The sequence below is a fragment of the Canariomyces notabilis genome (genome assembly GCF_033297395.1).
Source record: "Canariomyces notabilis strain CBS 508.74 unplaced genomic scaffold N656scaffold_11, whole genome shotgun sequence".
NCBI classification, from domain to species: Eukaryota; Fungi; Ascomycota; class Sordariomycetes; order Sordariales; family Chaetomiaceae; genus Canariomyces; species Canariomyces notabilis.
In genome coordinates, this window is record NW_027041833.1 from 504,667 (window position 1) to 521,599 (window position 16,933).

General features: G+C 56.3%; 7 protein-coding genes across 7 annotated transcripts; 4 read left to right on the forward strand and 3 right to left on the reverse strand.

Annotated features, from left to right (window-relative positions):
* On the reverse strand, positions 1-2,917 carry N656DRAFT_789664 (uncharacterized protein; the record flags this gene model as incomplete). Its single annotated transcript, XM_064816806.1, has 2 exons — positions 1-1,674; positions 1,730-2,917. The coding sequence occupies 2 exons, from the start codon at positions 2,915-2,917 to the stop codon at positions 1-3; spliced, it is 2,862 nt and encodes a 953-aa protein (XP_064670077.1).
* A 145-nt stretch (positions 2,918-3,062) lies between these two features.
* Positions 3,063-3,615, forward strand: N656DRAFT_92432 (uncharacterized protein). The gene is made up of 2 exons (XM_064819402.1): positions 3,063-3,341; positions 3,478-3,615. Exons 1-2 carry the CDS (start codon positions 3,208-3,210, stop codon positions 3,569-3,571), a joined length of 228 nt encoding a protein of 75 aa, XP_064670078.1. The 5' UTR covers positions 3,063-3,207; the 3' UTR covers positions 3,572-3,615.
* Positions 3,616-3,665: 50 nt separating this feature from the next.
* Positions 3,666-6,721, forward strand: N656DRAFT_798296 (uncharacterized protein; the record flags this gene model as incomplete). The annotated part of the gene is made up of 7 exons (XM_064817745.1): positions 3,666-4,697; positions 4,761-5,262; positions 5,325-5,557; positions 5,625-5,987; positions 6,043-6,174; positions 6,243-6,336; positions 6,393-6,721. 7 exons carry the CDS (start codon positions 3,666-3,668, stop codon positions 6,719-6,721), a joined length of 2,685 nt encoding a protein of 894 aa, XP_064670079.1.
* N656DRAFT_779373 (carbohydrate phosphatase) lies at positions 6,452-8,640 on the reverse strand. Its single transcript, XM_064815178.1, has 2 exons — positions 8,324-8,640; positions 6,452-8,272 (listed from the first exon to the last, which is right to left on the reverse strand). Exon 2 carries the CDS (start codon positions 8,203-8,205, stop codon positions 6,751-6,753), a length of 1,455 nt encoding a protein of 484 aa, XP_064670080.1. The 5' UTR covers positions 8,206-8,272; positions 8,324-8,640; the 3' UTR covers positions 6,452-6,750.
* Positions 8,641-10,235: 1,595 nt separating this feature from the next.
* Positions 10,236-12,579, reverse strand: N656DRAFT_779375 (pyruvate decarboxylase). The gene has a single exon (XM_064815179.1). It carries the CDS (start codon positions 12,101-12,103, stop codon positions 10,397-10,399), a length of 1,707 nt encoding a protein of 568 aa, XP_064670081.1. The 5' UTR covers positions 12,104-12,579; the 3' UTR covers positions 10,236-10,396.
* A 256-nt stretch (positions 12,580-12,835) lies between these two features.
* N656DRAFT_92979 (uncharacterized protein) lies at positions 12,836-14,006 on the forward strand. The gene is made up of 3 exons (XM_064819406.1): positions 12,836-13,310; positions 13,408-13,671; positions 13,740-14,006. The coding sequence occupies exons 1-2, from the start codon at positions 13,023-13,025 to the stop codon at positions 13,648-13,650; spliced, it is 531 nt and encodes a 176-aa protein (XP_064670082.1). The 5' UTR covers positions 12,836-13,022; the 3' UTR covers positions 13,651-13,671; positions 13,740-14,006.
* Positions 14,007-14,638: 632 nt separating this feature from the next.
* On the forward strand, positions 14,639-16,722 carry N656DRAFT_709642 (FAD-binding domain-containing protein; the record flags this gene model as incomplete). The annotated part of the gene is made up of 3 exons (XM_064811611.1): positions 14,639-15,180; positions 15,237-15,628; positions 15,704-16,722. 3 exons carry the CDS (start codon positions 14,639-14,641, stop codon positions 16,720-16,722), a joined length of 1,953 nt encoding a protein of 650 aa, XP_064670083.1.
* Between the last annotated feature and the right edge of the window lie 211 nt (positions 16,723-16,933).

Consider the following 16,933-nt stretch of genomic DNA (forward strand, 5'->3'; position numbering starts at 1 on the left):
TCAAAACACAGATACTGTATTCCCAATCCCTCCACCAACCGCCTTCACCCGCCCGTTAATCTCCAACGGGCTGCCCTCCCAGATCACAAAATGCCCCTTGTCAACCCCTGGCTCCTCCAACCCAAGCATCTTGTACAGATTGCCGCCCACCATCTCCAACGCCCCTCTCTCATCCACCCTCCCCTCGCCATTAGCAAACACAATCCCTGCCAGCAACCCCAGGTCTCTCACCAGCCAGTCTTCCTCCAGCCCAATCGCAGTCAACACCCCGGCATCAAGCAGCCTGTCCACACAGGTGCCGTTCGTGAGGGGTGCGCCGGTCAGGGCCCGCCTCTGATCCCAGGACTTGGCATATGACTGCAGCGGTGCCAGTACGACGCCGACATTGGCAGAAGCAAGTTCGTCCGCGAGAAGGTACGACTCAGCACCACCTAGAATGACTAGCCGTATCTTGGAGCCCGTGACGTCGTCAACGGCAGACTTCACCTTGAGCAACGCAGCAATGGTGTCGGCGTTGTGCACGTTAATGACGAGCGGGAGGGAGCCGTTGACTACCTTCCGAAGGAACAAGGGCTCAGAGTAGGCCTCTCCGGTGGTGTCGTTGAGGGTGGAAGCGGCAGTGAGAAGCTTGCGGCGGAGAGTGCCGATTGCAGCGGACATGGAAGACGGCGTGTTTGGGCCGTCAGCTCCAGTGGCTGAAACATCGAGCGTGTAGTGTACTGCGGCGTCGCCGGCGAATATGGCGTCCTTGTCGAGGGCTGTTTTGACGTTGGTCAAAAATCCCACGCTGGTGCCGTGGTAACCCCCGGCGTCACTGTATTTGGGAGCAGAGATGGCTTTTGTAACACCATAGCTGTGGGCGACGCGGAGCTTCTTATTGTCGACAAGGAGGCCGTCTTCGGCGCGGGTGAAGCTGTCCGGATTCGGGCCGTTATCTGTGTCTCGCTCGGCGTCGATGGCGTTTAGCCCGATAGTAGAACCAAATGCGGTGAGTGACTCGGTGAAGTAGCCATTCTTGAGATTGATGATGGGGGTATTGGACCTGACGGCGGCTTGCAGTTCGGTCTTGCAATCACCGATGCAAACCACCTTTCCTGTGGACACGACCACAGTCATGTTGTTCGCTTGTGGAGCTAGATTTTCACTTGCCTCCCTGAGAATGGCCTTTGAGACACCGGTAAAGACGACCTCATCCATTACAACAGGTTTTTCTTTGGTGGTCTCGGAAAGGCTTTCGTCCGGTGACATGGTTTTGGGAGCGGGCTTTTTCAGCTTCACCGGATTGTCAAACTGCGCTGTGCCATCGATCCATACCTGAACAGGCGTCGCGCCAACACTGAGAGGGTCGCTATCCCATACCACGATATCGGCATCGAATCCCGGTTTGATCTTGCCTAACCTCTGGCCGAACCCCAGTCTCTCAGCAGGGGCCGTTGTCACAGCGGCGAGGGCTGCGTGGTAAGGCAGACCATACTTATATCCCTTCGCAGCCTCAAACAGCACATGCTGGGCGTTTAAGACAGGATTGTCGCTAACATATATCGGTGTCAGCCCGTTGTCGTACAAAACCTTTCCAGCGTACTCGGATCCCCAGTACGCCTCGGCTTTGTACCACATATTGTCAGCAAAGAGGGCTGATGCTGGAGCTTCTCCGCCATACGCGCGTTTGAGAATCTAGGCGTCGGTTAGTGAAAGGGGGTCATGTCTGTAAGTAGCCGGTTTTACTTGCCTCGGGGACTAGGTATGTCTGATGAGCGTGGTGAAAGGCCCGGACCTTGAATTTGAACTCATTTGTGTGGTCTACAAAGGCCTCGAGATCCGGAATGGTGTAACAGTGAGTGTTCAAGCGCACCTGGTCCCGCAAGAGAGCTACCAAGGGCTCCCAGCGAATTTCCTGCGGTAAGTAGCTCTTCATGCTGTGTATGCCTGACACAGCTGCCATGTGGCACCAGTCATCCTGCCGCCTCACCAACGCTGACGCTTGCTCAAAGGCATGCCGAAACTCCCAACTCTCGCCGAGGCGAGACGTCGGTCCATGCTCGCCAGGTTTGCCATAGAGCCGCTTAGGGTTCTCACCGCAAGCCATCTTCATGAAGCGCCAGTTACGGTCAGGGTCCGCGAGCATGTCTGCGGCACTGGTCTCGTTGCGCCCGTCCCGCTCGCCAACAGCGTGTTTAATCACATACGCCTCCCCGCCCATGTTGTTTGCGGAGCCGGGAAGCATCAGACTCGTGGTCACGCCGCCCGATTTGATGACCTGGATCTGTGGGTCGTTGGGCTGCAGGCCATCGATAGCCCGGAGGTATGGGGTGATATCAGACGACATTTCGTTGCCATCACTGGTTCCCCAAAGGCCTGGCAGAGACTCGACGCCGGCATGAGTGTGCATGTCGATGATACCGGCGGTTAGGGGCCGTCCTCCGGCATCGAAGACGATGGTGTTCTCTGCAACGGAGGACAGACTGATGGAAGCTTCGACGCGCTTGATCAGTCCATGCTCCATATACACGTCTGCAACGACCCAGTTGAATCCTACGCCGCGACGGGCGGCTTCAGGCGGAGTGCCCTTGGTTGGCTCACCGACCCAAACGTTGGCATTTTTAATGAGGGTGGGCGCATGGCCTTTGACGTAGCGCGCGTTGCGCTCCCTTCCTAAGCCAATCGGGTCGGAGGCCTTGCTTTTCAGCTTGCTGCAGGTGGCGAGGTCGTCATGCAATTGTTTGACTGAGAGGCCGTGTACTGTAATCTCCGCACTGGACGGCAGCACCGAAGACGGGGAAAGTTGCTTCCACTGCGCGAAAGCGATGAAACACAAGCAGCCAAGAGCCAAGAATCGCACTGTTTTCGATCGCCGGCGTGGCCGCCCACGCAGCCAGCTGGGTCCCTGCCGCGGAAGTGAATCGCTCTTGTGATCCATACCTAACACCTTTTCAGCTGCTTCCAGTGCTCCAGCCCTATTAAGGAATCCACGAGGCACCTGCCGTGGCCTAAACAATCATTGGAGTTGAAAAGGGAATGGACATCGTTCAGACGCGCGTAGTTGCCAAGAACCAGTTTGGCACAAGACTGTGGGGCTTGCCCCGGCTTCCTCCAATGAGAGGGGTGGTGTCCATCGGGAACGATCTCGCTTCGTTGAGACGGGAACCTTGATCCTTCCGCGTCTGCGTCGTGATTGACGATTCTGTCAAAGTATCAAACATCGATGCTATGAGGCACGGCGGAGCGTGGCGAGCGATTGGGTCTTCTACTTTGATCTTTAGTTGTAGTGGAGGTATCACAGGGCGTCAGGCGCCTGACTCTACCTACTGCAATGGCTTCTACGGAGTACAGCCTACCTGCAGGTTCGCAAACCCCGCAACAGTGGTACCACGTGTGGTGGCACCCTGCATCAATCTATCGAGCAAGGTGTGCAGAAGCGACACACGTGTTGACCTCATTGAGAAGAGATACGGGAACCTAACTTGACCCGAGAAAAAGAGATGGCCCGCACCTAGGGATAGGCAAGAAAGCTGCGACTGCGAGGCAGCACGCATCTTGGCCTCTTGCTTGGGCCATAAGACTTTTCGTTTAGGCCGCACCTAATTCTAATTTCTAGCGCCTACATCGTCAGACGTTGATCAATCATCCCCATTGGTCTCGGATTAGAGGCACGTCGAAAATTACAGATGCATCCGTATATTGTTGAAGACCAGTCTGCCGATCCAGTTCGCCACACAGATGCTTGGGCAGCTTTTCTCAACGCAAGGTTTGCGAAGCGGAAGGAACTTTACGAAAACTTCAGTGGCCGGGAGAAGGAAATCATTCGAAAGGAACTGCGGCGCATCCGGTATTTGAGAGAATACTTCGGCGGACATCGACTGTCTCCATCCGATCGCTTCCCGCTGGTTGCGTTGCTGGAACAATCGCATCTTGACTGGAGAGAATATGCCACTCGTCGATGCATGGAAGAGCTCCCCCGCTGCGAGGTTGAGATCGCGAGAGCCAGCGGCCAACAAAGACAGAAGCTCAATAGGGACAGGCTGATCTTTAAGCAGGTGCAGCAATGGCCAACAGAGCAGTATGCGGATATTCAGCGCTCTGTAGCACCAGATATTTACATCGCTGGTCTAGATGCCGTCGACGACAGCGTCGACGATGACCCCCGGAAGTCTGACTACGGGTACAATGGCTGGCTCATGGCGTTCAAAAAGCACCAAGGGGGCGTCACGTTGAATCACCCCCTGTGCCACGGAGAGTTTCCACACCAGAAGATAGCGATGCAAAAACTGCTCTATGACAAGCAAAACACGCCCCTGAGGCGGTCGACGGATAAAACACAGCTCCGATACTTCCATCTTCAAGCCAACAACATGAGATGGGTGCAAGACGCGATCGCGCGTTACTATGGTGAAGACGCAACCGAATTTGACGTGTTGAGAAGTTCACACCAGAACCGGTTCAATCAGGCGTCTGTTTCGAGAGCGCAGTCAAACACCGAGAGACTGTTGACGCGCGAGCTCTGGCACGGACAGGAACGGGCTGGCGGCGACACTCGTATGCCTCCTCACTCTCGCCAAATTCGGCCACGTTGTGCCGTGGTTCCTTCGCCGCCATGGAATACACCAGGATCCCTTGAAGGCGGCGGTAACCAAGCACGACCAAATGATGACACGGGGGATGTCCAGTCGTCGCCCAGGTGCAGAGACCTTGTACTCTTTGTGAGTCGAGATAAGACCTCTGGTGGACACTCGGTCGATATGGCTAATCGTATGGTCCAACAGATGCCATACTTGCATTGGGAGGTTGAGAAACGCCTAGTCAGAATGACGAACGTCATTCGAAAGACCAGACAAGCGTATGATAGAGAATCAGCACTAGAGCGCCTCAACAAACGACGAGGAACCTGGACCAGCGTTGTTGAGAGAGCCAAAGCCCAAGCAAGACGCACTGGCACCACCTCATCGGATGTTGGGGAATGGCACGAGGATTCACCATCTTGGCAACCACAGTCGCCCCTAGGGAAATACCTCTGGCGCGCTTCCAAATTATTCCAGCTCATCGACGAAGCAGCAGATTGGCGGCTGATCAGCGAGCACCTATACACCCAGTCGCCACTTCATCCTCGACGCACTCTGGAGCAATATCGCTGCTGGACTGCAGAAGATACAACGCAAAGAGACCGACAGCAGGTAGTCTACCGCGTGAGACGGATGAGGAACGACCTTGAAGCTATTCCAAGGGTCGTTATGGTAGACCAGCTCTGGCTTTGGATCCTGGACGAAAGTAAGTTTGATCACTGCCGGCAGTGCCGGATGAGTGCAATCCTGACTAAAGTGTGAGCCAAGATACCATCATTACTGCGTTTCCTCGCAGATGGGGCCGCAACAAACCCGACCCCTCGGCGGTGCACCGGGTGATTCGGGATCGTTTGGGGGTGATCGAGGGCAGCCAAATCTCTTCCATCTATACCATTGCGCTCACAATTATTGACGAGTGCTCCAAGATTTTCTTCGACAGGACTAAGCCGGACCTGCGGCCAGAGGTAGTGGACATGTACGGGTCCGCAATCTCCAATATTGTGAGCCCCTCCGTTGCAATTTGTTAATCGCAACCTTGAAAATGCTGTGCTTACATATCATCCAAAGTCTGAGAAAAAATCAGAAGCATATGAGCGATTCGGGCGAGATGTCAAGAGGATGAATGCCCAGGATCCGCTGCAAACGGCCGAGGAACTACTCAGAAAGTCTCTAAGTATCAAGTATGAGTGGTCGGTGCTGATGGAGGCACAAAATGTCATCGACCAGTTACAAATCATGCAAGAGATTTTCACACAGCAAATTACCGTCATAGGAGATTTTGAGAAGGCATTACGGACTAGCATGAGCGTGGAGCAGTGGGACGAATTCAGGGACGCTGCGGAAGACGCGAGCCTGCTGATAACAGAGATGAAGCTGCGCAGGGATGAGCTTTCCGAGCTGGAAAGCCGGCAGGCAAACACGAGAGGCCAGGTGAGAGGAAAGCGCACAGCCGACTGATGCGGTTCCACAGTTGACCTTGCTGCAGCTGAGAGAACTGCTGGATATTAAGCAGCAGCAGTCTGGTATCATTGAGGCAAAAGCCGCGATTCGCCGCGCAGACGAAAGCGTCACACAGGGGAGATACATCGTGGTGTTCACCGTGGTGACCATCTTTTTTGTGAGTCAGCCATCATACTACTCCTATGTAATACTTCCAGTTCGATTTCTGATAGCCTGAGCCTCTAGCTACCGTTATCGTTTCTTGCCACACTATTCGGTATGAATGCCCAAGAGCTTAACGGAAGCACAATGGCCCTGAGCACTCAACTCATGTGGATGTGTGAGTGCAGTCTGATCTCTTCTGCTTTAACTAGTACATGATGTCTGACGACTCAGTCGTGCTCTCGAGCATTATCATTGGTGCCTCGCTCGCAATCGCATTCAGCACATGGGCAAGGACTGCAGTACTTTCTACATTTAGGGGCGTCTTTGATTTCTTCAGCGGGCGCTTACAGAGCCGGACTGTCGATACCAACCAATTGCATGGCGCTTCGCCGCAAGCCATCAGGGAGTTTATGATCTCGAAGCAGAAGGAGTGGAGTGCCAGGGACAATACCAACGGGGTTGCAACGGGGTCTTTACCGCTCTACGAGGATCCGGCCGAGAAACGGATGTTGACAGGCCTTGCCCATTTGTGGAGGCAGAAGCCAAGGGCAGCGGTGTAGATGTGGTATATTTGCTACCCAGGGTATCTTCAGGATCTGTTGCTCTGGCCTTCCCCTTCCGCCTGCATCTCCCTTACCTTGCTGAGGATGGCATCGTGGATGTCCCGGTCAGCTGTAATAACCCCCCAGTTGTTCACAAGCCGGCTGCCCGCGCCAAAATCGATCCGTTGCCCAGCGACATCGGTAACCTTGCCTCCGGTCTCTGTATATATCAACTGCGACCCGGCATGATCCCAAACGCACCAATGAGCCTTCTCTCCTTCCACCTCCTTCGGCACGCGAACCTGCACCAGCTCCTTCCCGCCGAGCGCCATCGCGGCATAGCGCACATGCGACGAGTAGATCTCGGTCCGCAGATTGCCCAGCGACCCCGTTTTCTGAGCCATTATATCCACCTTCTCCGTCAACGTGGCCGGGCTGTTGGCCGAGTCCACAAACTTCAATTCGCTAAGCTTTGGCTGTCGCAGCGAGCTGCGACTGATCGGCATCGAATCCAGCAAAGCGCCCTTCCCCAACGGCCTCATACTGGCCCCCTTCCCCTTCATCGCGGAAAGCATCAGTCCCCTTCCGACCCGATCCCGATCGTCTTCCTTCACGTCGACGTACCCCGCACCTCTGCCAGACAGCGTCGGGGGCTTGTAGGCGAGATTCGGACAGGCCAAGACGCCAATGACCTCCTTCTTCTTCTCAATCAGCGCCAGCGAGATGGCGTACTGCCCGCCGCGGAGGAACGGCGTGGTCCCGTCGACGGGGTCCATGACCCAGCAGGTGCCCGCGAGCTTCTGCGCCGCGTTGTCCTGCCCGCCCAGCGCCATGGCGTCGAGCATCTCGTCGACCGTCTCGGGCCGGCCCAGGAGCGCTTCGCTCTCGCCGTCGTCGAGCCGCGTGCTCTGGACCAGCTCCCACACCCGCCGGCACAGCCCGTGGTTCTTGCGCAGCGCCTCGGCGTCCTCCTCGCCGAGGAAGGAGTGGTTGCCAAATGCCTTGGCGAGCCCTGAGATGAGCAGGGCTTGCGCGGCGTAGTCGGCTATGGTCACGGGCGTCTTGTCGGGTTTTTTGTATGAAAAGGCGGTTTCGCCGCTGCCGGTGCCGCCGGTGCTGGTGGTGGCGGTGACGCCGTGGCCCCGGTTTTGCAGCTTGGGAAGCACTTCGGTCTTCTGCACCGCCCTGGTTGCCAGGGCGGCGCGTTGGACCGCCAATTGGGCAATGTGCAGTGCGCGCTCATAGGCCTCCTCGGTGCCCCATCTCGGAGCGGTGTCGTGGTGGAAGCTAGGGGTCGTTGTTGGAGGGCTCGGTTGGGCAGACCGAATCTGGAGTTGCTGCATCTGTGCATGTGGTGGCTGCAACTGCCCTGGTTTTGGCTTTGGGTGCATTTTGGGTTTTGGAAAGACCTGCTGTTGTGAGCGATCTTCTACTAGTTGGGAGTGATTCGACCCGGGACCAGCCGCGGGCCACGTCGCCCATGTGAAGAGGTGTCGGTTCATGTTGTGTTGTTTCGTGTTGAATTGTGGTACCGGACCACGCGATGGAATGTTAGGGCGAGGGTAGACACTGGACTAAGTCAGGTTTTCATGTTCTTTTCGGAGGATGGCAAATACTGACACGAATTCGTGGCTGAGACTGACAATCCGAGGGATGTCATACGATGGCAAAATGATTCTGATAATAACAAATCTGGATTTGTGATGGCTCTGTTGGTGCTTGTCATTGGGTGCCAAGTTCGGATGGCGACGAAGGACAGAGCTAGGACTATATACGCATTTCACCATCATGGCGACAGCAGGTGTTCGTGAGAGACAGAGAGAGAGAGGTCTTGTGGTGTTGGCCAGATGTTTGTCCCTTCATGTTATACTACGCGCCGGCGGTTGTCATTTGGTGCTCCTGCACTCCCTTGGTGGCCTCGAGGCCAAGTCAGTCGGGCCCGGCACGGACTCACGCAAAGTGGGAGCTTCATTGGCTCAAATCCACGTGAGGGGCAAGTGTCTGAAAACGCGTGGCGAAGCCACGGGGGCGCATGGTTTACGACGAGCTTAGCAAACGCCCCCAACCAATGGACGACAGTGGCGCCTTTAGAGGCCGCCGCATTTCCGCTCATCCCGGGCCGTTGGTGCTACCCGAAACATGTCCCTTTATTTTCGAGGGTACATACAAAGATGCCTTGAGCTCTGCCCGGGGCTGGTTCTCTACAGGTACTATTGAAAGCTCATATCACCCGTTGCAGCACCCAGTCGCGCGGATAAATCGCGCTGTTCTTGGTCTCTTTGGCGCTTCACGGCCTGGCATGGCCGCATACTGGAATTTTCCCGTGATAGTAGCCAGGCTGGCCCGGCTTGATGTTCGCGCATCGACTGATTAAGGGTTGGCGACGCTGGCTGGTGTTGGTTGCGAATTTCGAGAATACACCAGTTAAGGGGTCTTGTCATGGACACACAGCCGCCGCATCCACAAGGGCGGGACAGATTTGTCGCCTGTGACCCAGATAAAGATTGGAGTTCTTTTTGCTTCTGCATGACAGTCACCCTTCTGCAGGCCAGGACACTCATGATGTTGGCTCTGGCACGAACTCCGAGCGGTTGCCTAGCCTAGCGAAGCTCGCCTACCCCATCCTGGCCAGTCGAGTGAGTCGCGTCGTCGGGCGGTCTGGAGGCAGTGCCTGCTTGTAGACTGAGCGCTTGCATGTCACGGTTCCTGCCAACAGCCAGAGTTGGTCAACTTCGTAACCCCGCTCCGAGTCCGCAGAGACACAAGACCATACGCCATGTCAGACTGGTTTCATAGTTTCTGACAGCGAAGGAATGGTTGGAACTTGGCGTGAAGGACGAAAGACCGCGTTGACGATGGGGACATGCCATCAGCCGCAGACGAAACCCGGGCTCAGTCAGACCGGAAATGGAACTAACGCATAGCTCCGTGGATGAGGCGTGTTGTGGGGACCGGGAAAGGGCAGAGATTCAGGATGGTGGTGGCTGAGTAGATGTGATAGAGAGTTGTTGACAAGAGAAGATCTTGGTGTTTACCCCTTATTCTTGTTTCTTAACATCGGGAAGGGAACCTCCACCGACGCTACGAGGCCCCATGCCGGGTGACCGTAGGGAACAGTCAAGGTCCTAGGTGAAGTCCAAGCCGTTGCTCATTCACCTGTTTGGTTCATCTTGTTACAGTCACTAGCTTAGGGTAGAGCATAGCCCCATTCTAGTGGTTTCTTTTGGTCTTCATTACCATGCGGCTTACACCGTGGGCGTGATGGAATAGCATGGGGTCTACGTAACGACTACAAGTTCCAGCTCCAAGTCTAGGTTACAGCCAATAAAAGTTGGTGTTCTCTTAGTCGGGGCAGCTGGCTTACCGGCTTGCCCGTCACCGAAACCACCAGGCATTCCACCCCTCTAATATCACAGTTAAGCTAGGATGCTGCGTCCGGACAAGGTCTGCTGCAACCAAGGGTACAAGTACCTGTGCTGCTTGGCGCAGATGGTGAAGTACGCAGGTATGCTCCGGCATTGGCAGCTCTATCATGGTACTCTAGGTATATTCGCTGCTCTACTAACACTCCTCTATGATTTTCATCTAAGAACCACAGAATTGAGAGGAATCAGGTTATTCTACTCGGGCCAAACCAGCCAGGACAGAAAACAGCAGAAGAGTAAGACCATCACAGGCCGCTCTCATACCTGCCTAGTCCTTCGGAGGTCTCGCATTGGCCGTTGCGACATAATGACCCCACGTAATCAGCTCCCGACTGCAATCGTCCTGGTCAATCAAGCACTCAATCAGCGTCGGGCCGTCCTTGTTCTCCCCGGCAGCCTTCACCGCCTCCTCCAGCTCGCCCGCGGTAGTGGCCTTCAGCCCCACGGCCCTGCCATCCTCGGCATTGAACGCCTCGACGAGCATGGCATAGTCCCAATTCTTGATCTTGTTATACGACCCGTCGTGGATCTCCACCTCGATGGTGTACCCGCGGTTATTCACCAGCACGATGGTGATGGGCAGCCGGTACCGCACCATCTGCGACACCTCCTGCGCCGTCATCTGGAACGAGCCGTCGCCAATCATGACGATAGTCCGCCGCTCCGGGTGGCGCAGTGCATACCCAAACGCCGCGGGGATGGACCACCCAATGTGGCCCCACTGCATCTCAATCTCAAACTGCGCGCCCGCCGGCAGGCGCAGTTGCATGCCGTTGAACCAGCTGTCGCCCGTGTCGACAAACAGCGTGGTCAAGGCGTTGGCGTCGAGCATGCTCTGCACCTGGCGGGAAATCTCCTTGCGCGTGAGCGGGGCTTCGCTCGGGGCTGCGCACAGCTGGGGCGGGTCGGGTCTCAGCCGGGCGTACTCGACCATGGTGGTGTTGTTGAAGTCAACGCGGGACGCGAGCAAGGGAAGAAACTCGGCGAGGCGGACGCGGCTGAAGTGGGCGCCCGGGAACGTGACGTGGTCCATCTCGGCCTGCATGAAGGGGACGTTGGGCAGGGCGGTCCACCCGACGGTGCTGTAGTCCGTGAAGACGGTCCCGACACACAGGAGGGCATCCGCCCAGTGCACGATGGCGTCGGCCACTCCCGTGCTGACCTGGCCCCAGAACACGCCGACGAACTGCGGGTGGTTCTCCGGGAATATCCCCTTGGCCGCGGGCTGCACGGCCACCGCGCAGCCCATGGCTTCGGCGAGCTTCAGCAGACCCTGCTCGGCTGCCCCGCCGGCGCGGCGGAGTTTTGGGCCGACCAGGATGACAGGTTTGAGCTTGCCGTGAAGATACTCGGCTGCGCAGGCCGCGGCTGCTTCGAGCGCCCCCGTGTCGCTGGCTACGGGCTCTGTGATGGCACTGATGGGACCTGGGCGGACGCAGGAGGCGCCCGCGAGGTTGGTCGGAATCTCGATGTAGCAAGGTTTCCGGGCCAGGAGGGCGTGTCTGATGGCCCGGTCGATCAGGCGGGGGGCGTCCACGGCCCGGGGTATCGCGACAGCGCAGCAGGTGATCTTTTTGGCCATCTCGAACTGGTATGTGTAGTCGGAGGTGCCGAGCGTATGGTGGAGGATGTGGTACTGGCCGGCATCGTTGGTGTTTGGAGAACCGCTGATAAGGATGAGCGGGAGGTTCTCGGCGTAGGCGCTGCCGGTGCCGTTGAAGGCTGAGATGGCACCGACGCTGAAAGTGACAACGCAGGCCGACACACCGTTTGCGCGGGCATAGCCCTCGGCAGCCATGGAGCAGTTGAGCTCATTTGCACAGCCGACCTGGATCAGATCGGGATTGGCTTGCAGCTTGTCGAGGAGGATGAGGTTGTAATCACCGGGAACGACGAAATGGTGTCGGATGCCGATCTGCGCTAAGCGTTCGGCGAGATAATCGCCTACAGTGAACTGCTGACTTGGTGCTGGCATGGTGGACTGTCGTCAACCGTTGGCAAAGGGTTGTGACCTTGTGGGCTGTTCTCTTTCGCTGTAACGAGTGCAAGCAGATATGACGCGCTGGAGTCATGGCGACGTCCAAAATCGAAGATATTTCTATTGCCCCCAGCTGCTTTTATATGTTTGCGGAACGAGTGATGGCGATGGCGATAGCGATGGCCAGCCATTGGCATAATCAATCGTCTTCAGCGTCTCATGATAATGGGTGGGAAGGCGCCTGATGAGGTCCACTCTGCCAGCTCGTGAAGCCATTGCGCTGTGTCGTTGGCCTTGTCGGCAACCGAAGTGGTCTGAGGCTGAACGATCAAGAGTTCGTCTAGATAAACATGCATTAGAACGTCATCAGAGACCGAGCCTGGTAGCTTCTAGACTGCAAGCTTTTCAAGGTTCATTGCCGGCAGCGCGGCGAGTTCCCTACCCTCATCAGCCCACTGCGCGAACAGGCCAGCAGCGCCCGGGCGGTTGGCAGAAGATTGTGCTAGGCGGCAGCATCCGGCGGTGGATGCAGCTAAAGTAACCCTAACCCATCGCTGCCAAAATCTATAACCCCCCACCCCAGTCGCCACGGATACCGTACCTGTTTCCACTCCGATCGCGGTGCCCGCCAATCGAGCCACAACAACACGATGCGGCAAGTCGGCTCACCAAGTTACATTTTGGGTTGCTTTAGCAGACCAAATACGAAACCGAAGATCACGGTCGTTGCTCAAAAAGCACTATCCAAGCTCAGAACTTCATACACGGGCTAGACACACGACGGTCCACATCGATACTAATTTCGTCCTTGGCAGATTCACGGCATCCTGCAATGCCTTCACCTTTCAGTTACTAACCCGCGGTACCTTTTCCTTTCAAAGTCCGACTACCTTACCACCAGCTCGGGTTCGCAGAAATGACTTCGTTCCTGAATCCGTTTCGAGCACGCACTCATCCAGGTACTGAGTGGTTCTCGGTCGGCCTTGCCTCATCCTTCCCCGATGTCGGCTCCGATGAAAGCCAACCGCAACTTTGTGGGAACCAAGGGGCAGACGGCAAGCCAGGTTGCAAAGTTTTTCACGTCCCCCAGACAGATGTCTCCCAGCGGGCTGAAGTTGAAATACCGGCAGAAGAGGGTACTCAAGACTTGACGGACCAAGTGCTCGTCTTTCAATATCGAGGCAAATTCCACGCTGTCGACCATGTAAGTGCTATGAATCAGAACCGATACGAAGCACAGAGGCGGTGATTATGAGTTGCAACGTTGGAGGAAGACTCAAAATTGACCATAAGTTTGCTAGCAATGCCCTCACTCCTCATACCCCCTCTCGCGTGGCATTCCGTTTGATATTGAAGACTTTGGTATCGTCCTGAGCGCCGGATTGACGTGCCCAAAGCACAATTGGTCGTTTGACCTCTTCTCCGGCAGGTCGGATCGCGGGAACTACAAGCTCAAGATATGGGAGGTTCAGCTGCGTGATGTTGACGGGACAGAGCCGCGCGAGCAGAAGGTTTGGGTGAGGAGGAAGCCCAGGATTGGATGAGAAAGGGGGTGCATACCTTAGGTAAGGGCAGATACGGATATTTCCACCGATATGGTTGATGGATGGACTAGAACTGATGAGGGCAGCAGTGTCTACCCAAATACTACATCCCACGAGGGCACTGCCCAACGGCACAGAATCGAATACCGAAGCCGGGAGCAGGAGGCTCGGTACTACATGTACCGAAGGGACGGTTTTCTTGTGAACATGGTGTACGGACTGCAGAAGGTACCTATCAGAATCTCATTTGCTTACCTTGCGGTATATGCGGACAAGCAGTGGGGGACACTTTACATAGTAGATGACTAACCGGTATATAAACGGCATCTACATGCTAATTTTATCCTGTCTTCCCCAGGTTGCTCTTGTGCTCCCGTCGTCATGTGAGCCAAGCCTTCGAACCATGGATGCCAAACCCGCCCGCAGATCTCGGGAAAGTCTGTCGCGGGCTCGGGGGCGGGAAGATGGGCTACAAGTTCCTTACATGCATCTTACTTGCGTCTTACTTAATGTTCGTCTAAGGTATTCCGTGAAGCAGAGTTCCGTGTCGCTCACCAATATTGGATACCGCCAGACCGCAAAACCCCAACCTTGCCAATGTCCGTGCCGTCTCGACGGTCGCCATCGGTGGTAACGTAACCCGGCGTTGCACCCGCCCGTGTCACCTTCCCCGAAGAGTTCGTTCTTCACAGTTGATGGTGGCAGCACTCAAGCCACAGCGCGGCCGGGGAAGCTACATTCGTTCCAGGCAACGGAAGTCTGATGGAAAAGATACTTTCAAGACGCTTTTTATTTGGACAAACTCATGCGCGTGTGATATTTAACCAAGTTAATAGGCACTCTACCTTTCTCAGCCCCTGTCGGGGCTATTTCTGCCGCCAGCCCTGCCATATACGACAGGATATGAAGACATGAAGCCCGACACCCCAGCATGTCATGCCCAAGCGTATGGTAGCTGGGCAAGGTATGTCAATTGGCTTTGGACACCATGCATAGGCTCTTGACGTCTGTTCTCGTGGTTGTCTTGGCGGGCAGGGAGGCAGCAGGAAAGAACTTCCCTTTCGAATCTGTCCAGCTCTCGCAGGCTGATGCCAGGAGTTTCCCTGCTATACACTTTGGCAACAGACACGAGCCGCCACCACACAATAGCGCCATTCCTCGATGCCGGGCTTGGCCAGGCAGCAACGACTGGCCCAGTGACGATGAATGGAAGAGACTCAATGTCTCTATTGATGGGGCACTTCTGAGGCCTATGCCGGCAGCAGCGGCGTGCTATCAGGGTGACTTATACAACGAGACGACCTGCCAGTGGCTTCTCAGCCAATCAGGAAGAACACATTTCTGGTTGGACGAGCCCCTGACAACGCTCACTCAGTGGCCTCAGGGGAGCACATGCACATTGAATCTGAATCCTCAGGGGACCTGCACGCGAGGGGGTTTCCCTGAGTACGTGGTCAATGCCACCAGAGTGAAGCAAATCCAGGCTGCGGTGAATTTTGCACGGAACAAGAATATCCGTCTTGTAATCAAGTAGGTCCCTTCCTTCGACTCGAACATATATCACCTCGACCCTGACGCAATAACAGGAATACTGGGCACGACTTTGGGGGCAGATCTATGGGAGCTGGGTCACTAAGCATCTGGACGCACAACCTCAAGAGTTTCGAGTTCATCCCTCGGTACACTGTAGGGAGCTACTCTGGGATGGCCGTCCACGTCGGAGCTGGCGTGGAGAGCTGGGAGTTGTTCAACCACATGGCGAGGAACAACTGTAGCGTTGTAGCCCCAGGTGGATCAACCGTTGGCGTCGGAGGGGGATGGCTTGCCGTTGCCGGGCATGGAGTGCTGACCTCTAAGTACGGCCTGGGTGCCGACCAAGCCCTGGCGATCAATGTCGTTACCGCCGACGGCAAATTCCTGACGGTAGACCCCAATAACCAACAAGAACTCTGGTGGGCACTCAGGGGCGGCGGGCCGAGTAAGTACCTACTCACCCATGCAACCCCTGAACAACTTGATGGTACTAGCAAGCAGAGACACTAATTCTTCAAAGGCACCTTTGGTGTTGTCACCTCCGTCATCTTCAAAGCCTACCCCCCCATCACCATGACTAGCGTACCCTTGAGCTTCGATGTCAACCGCAGACCCCCAAGCAGCACCGTCCCGTCACCCGCCACCAGCACCCTCCCGGGCACCGTCCCGCCAACCAATGGCCTCGCCACGGCCAGCGACACGGCCACGTTCTGGCGCGGTGTATCCCTCACCTACCGCTACTGCAACAAGGTCATCGCCGCAGGCGGCATGTGCTACAGCTACATCTACTCGCTGGGCAACGACTCCTTCTCCTTCACCCACAGCCACTCGATCCCCAACATCACCGCCTCTGCTGCAACAGCCTTGATGAAGCCGCTCTTCACCTCCCTGCAAGAGGATCTCAACATCCCAGTCACCCTCCCCAACCTCACCGACCGCTCCGCAAGCCTGTACGCGGGCAACGGCCGCCGCACGGGCTCCGCCAACCCAGTCAACACACGCTACCGCTCACGCCTGTTCCCATCCCACTTATGGGACGACGATACGGCGTGGAACGCTACATTCGCCGCCATCCGCGCCGGGGTAGAGGAAGGGGGGTACACGTTCCACGGCATCGCCTACTCGCCCACGGAGGCAATCGCGGGCTGGCCAGGCGCCGACAGCGCCGTGAACCCTGCGTGGCGGGCGACAGCGCTGCACGGCAGCCTGATGGACGTGCAGCCGGAGGGCATTTCGGCGGCCGAGGCGCGGGCAAGGGACGCGAGGGTGCATGCCTATGTGCAGCGCTGGAAGGATCTGACGCCGGGGGCCGGCGCGTACATGAACGAGGGCGACCCGGCTGAGATTGGGTGGAAGTGGAGTTTCTACGGGAAGCACTATGCAAGGCTGCTAGAGATCAAGAGGAAGTGGGATCCCTGGGCCGTGTTTTGGGCGCAGACGACGGTTGGGAGCGAGGCGTGGGAGGTCGTTAGCCTGGATGATTACCCGGCCGGGCAGAACGGTCGTTTGTGTAGGCCCAGGGGTAGGCGAGCGGAATGAGAGGATAGGAAGGCCTACGGTGGTAGGGAGCAGTTCGTCAGGGATGAACGGTTAAGCCCTCGTTAGGAGCTCGTCGTTGGACTAGTACCCAAGTCCCTTGTCTTGTGCCTGGCTTAACCACTGAATTCCACAGATGCAATGGTCAGGTAAGTAGGCAAGAACACCACCTCTATATTGTTCTGCCAGCTATCATAAATGCATCCCATATTCC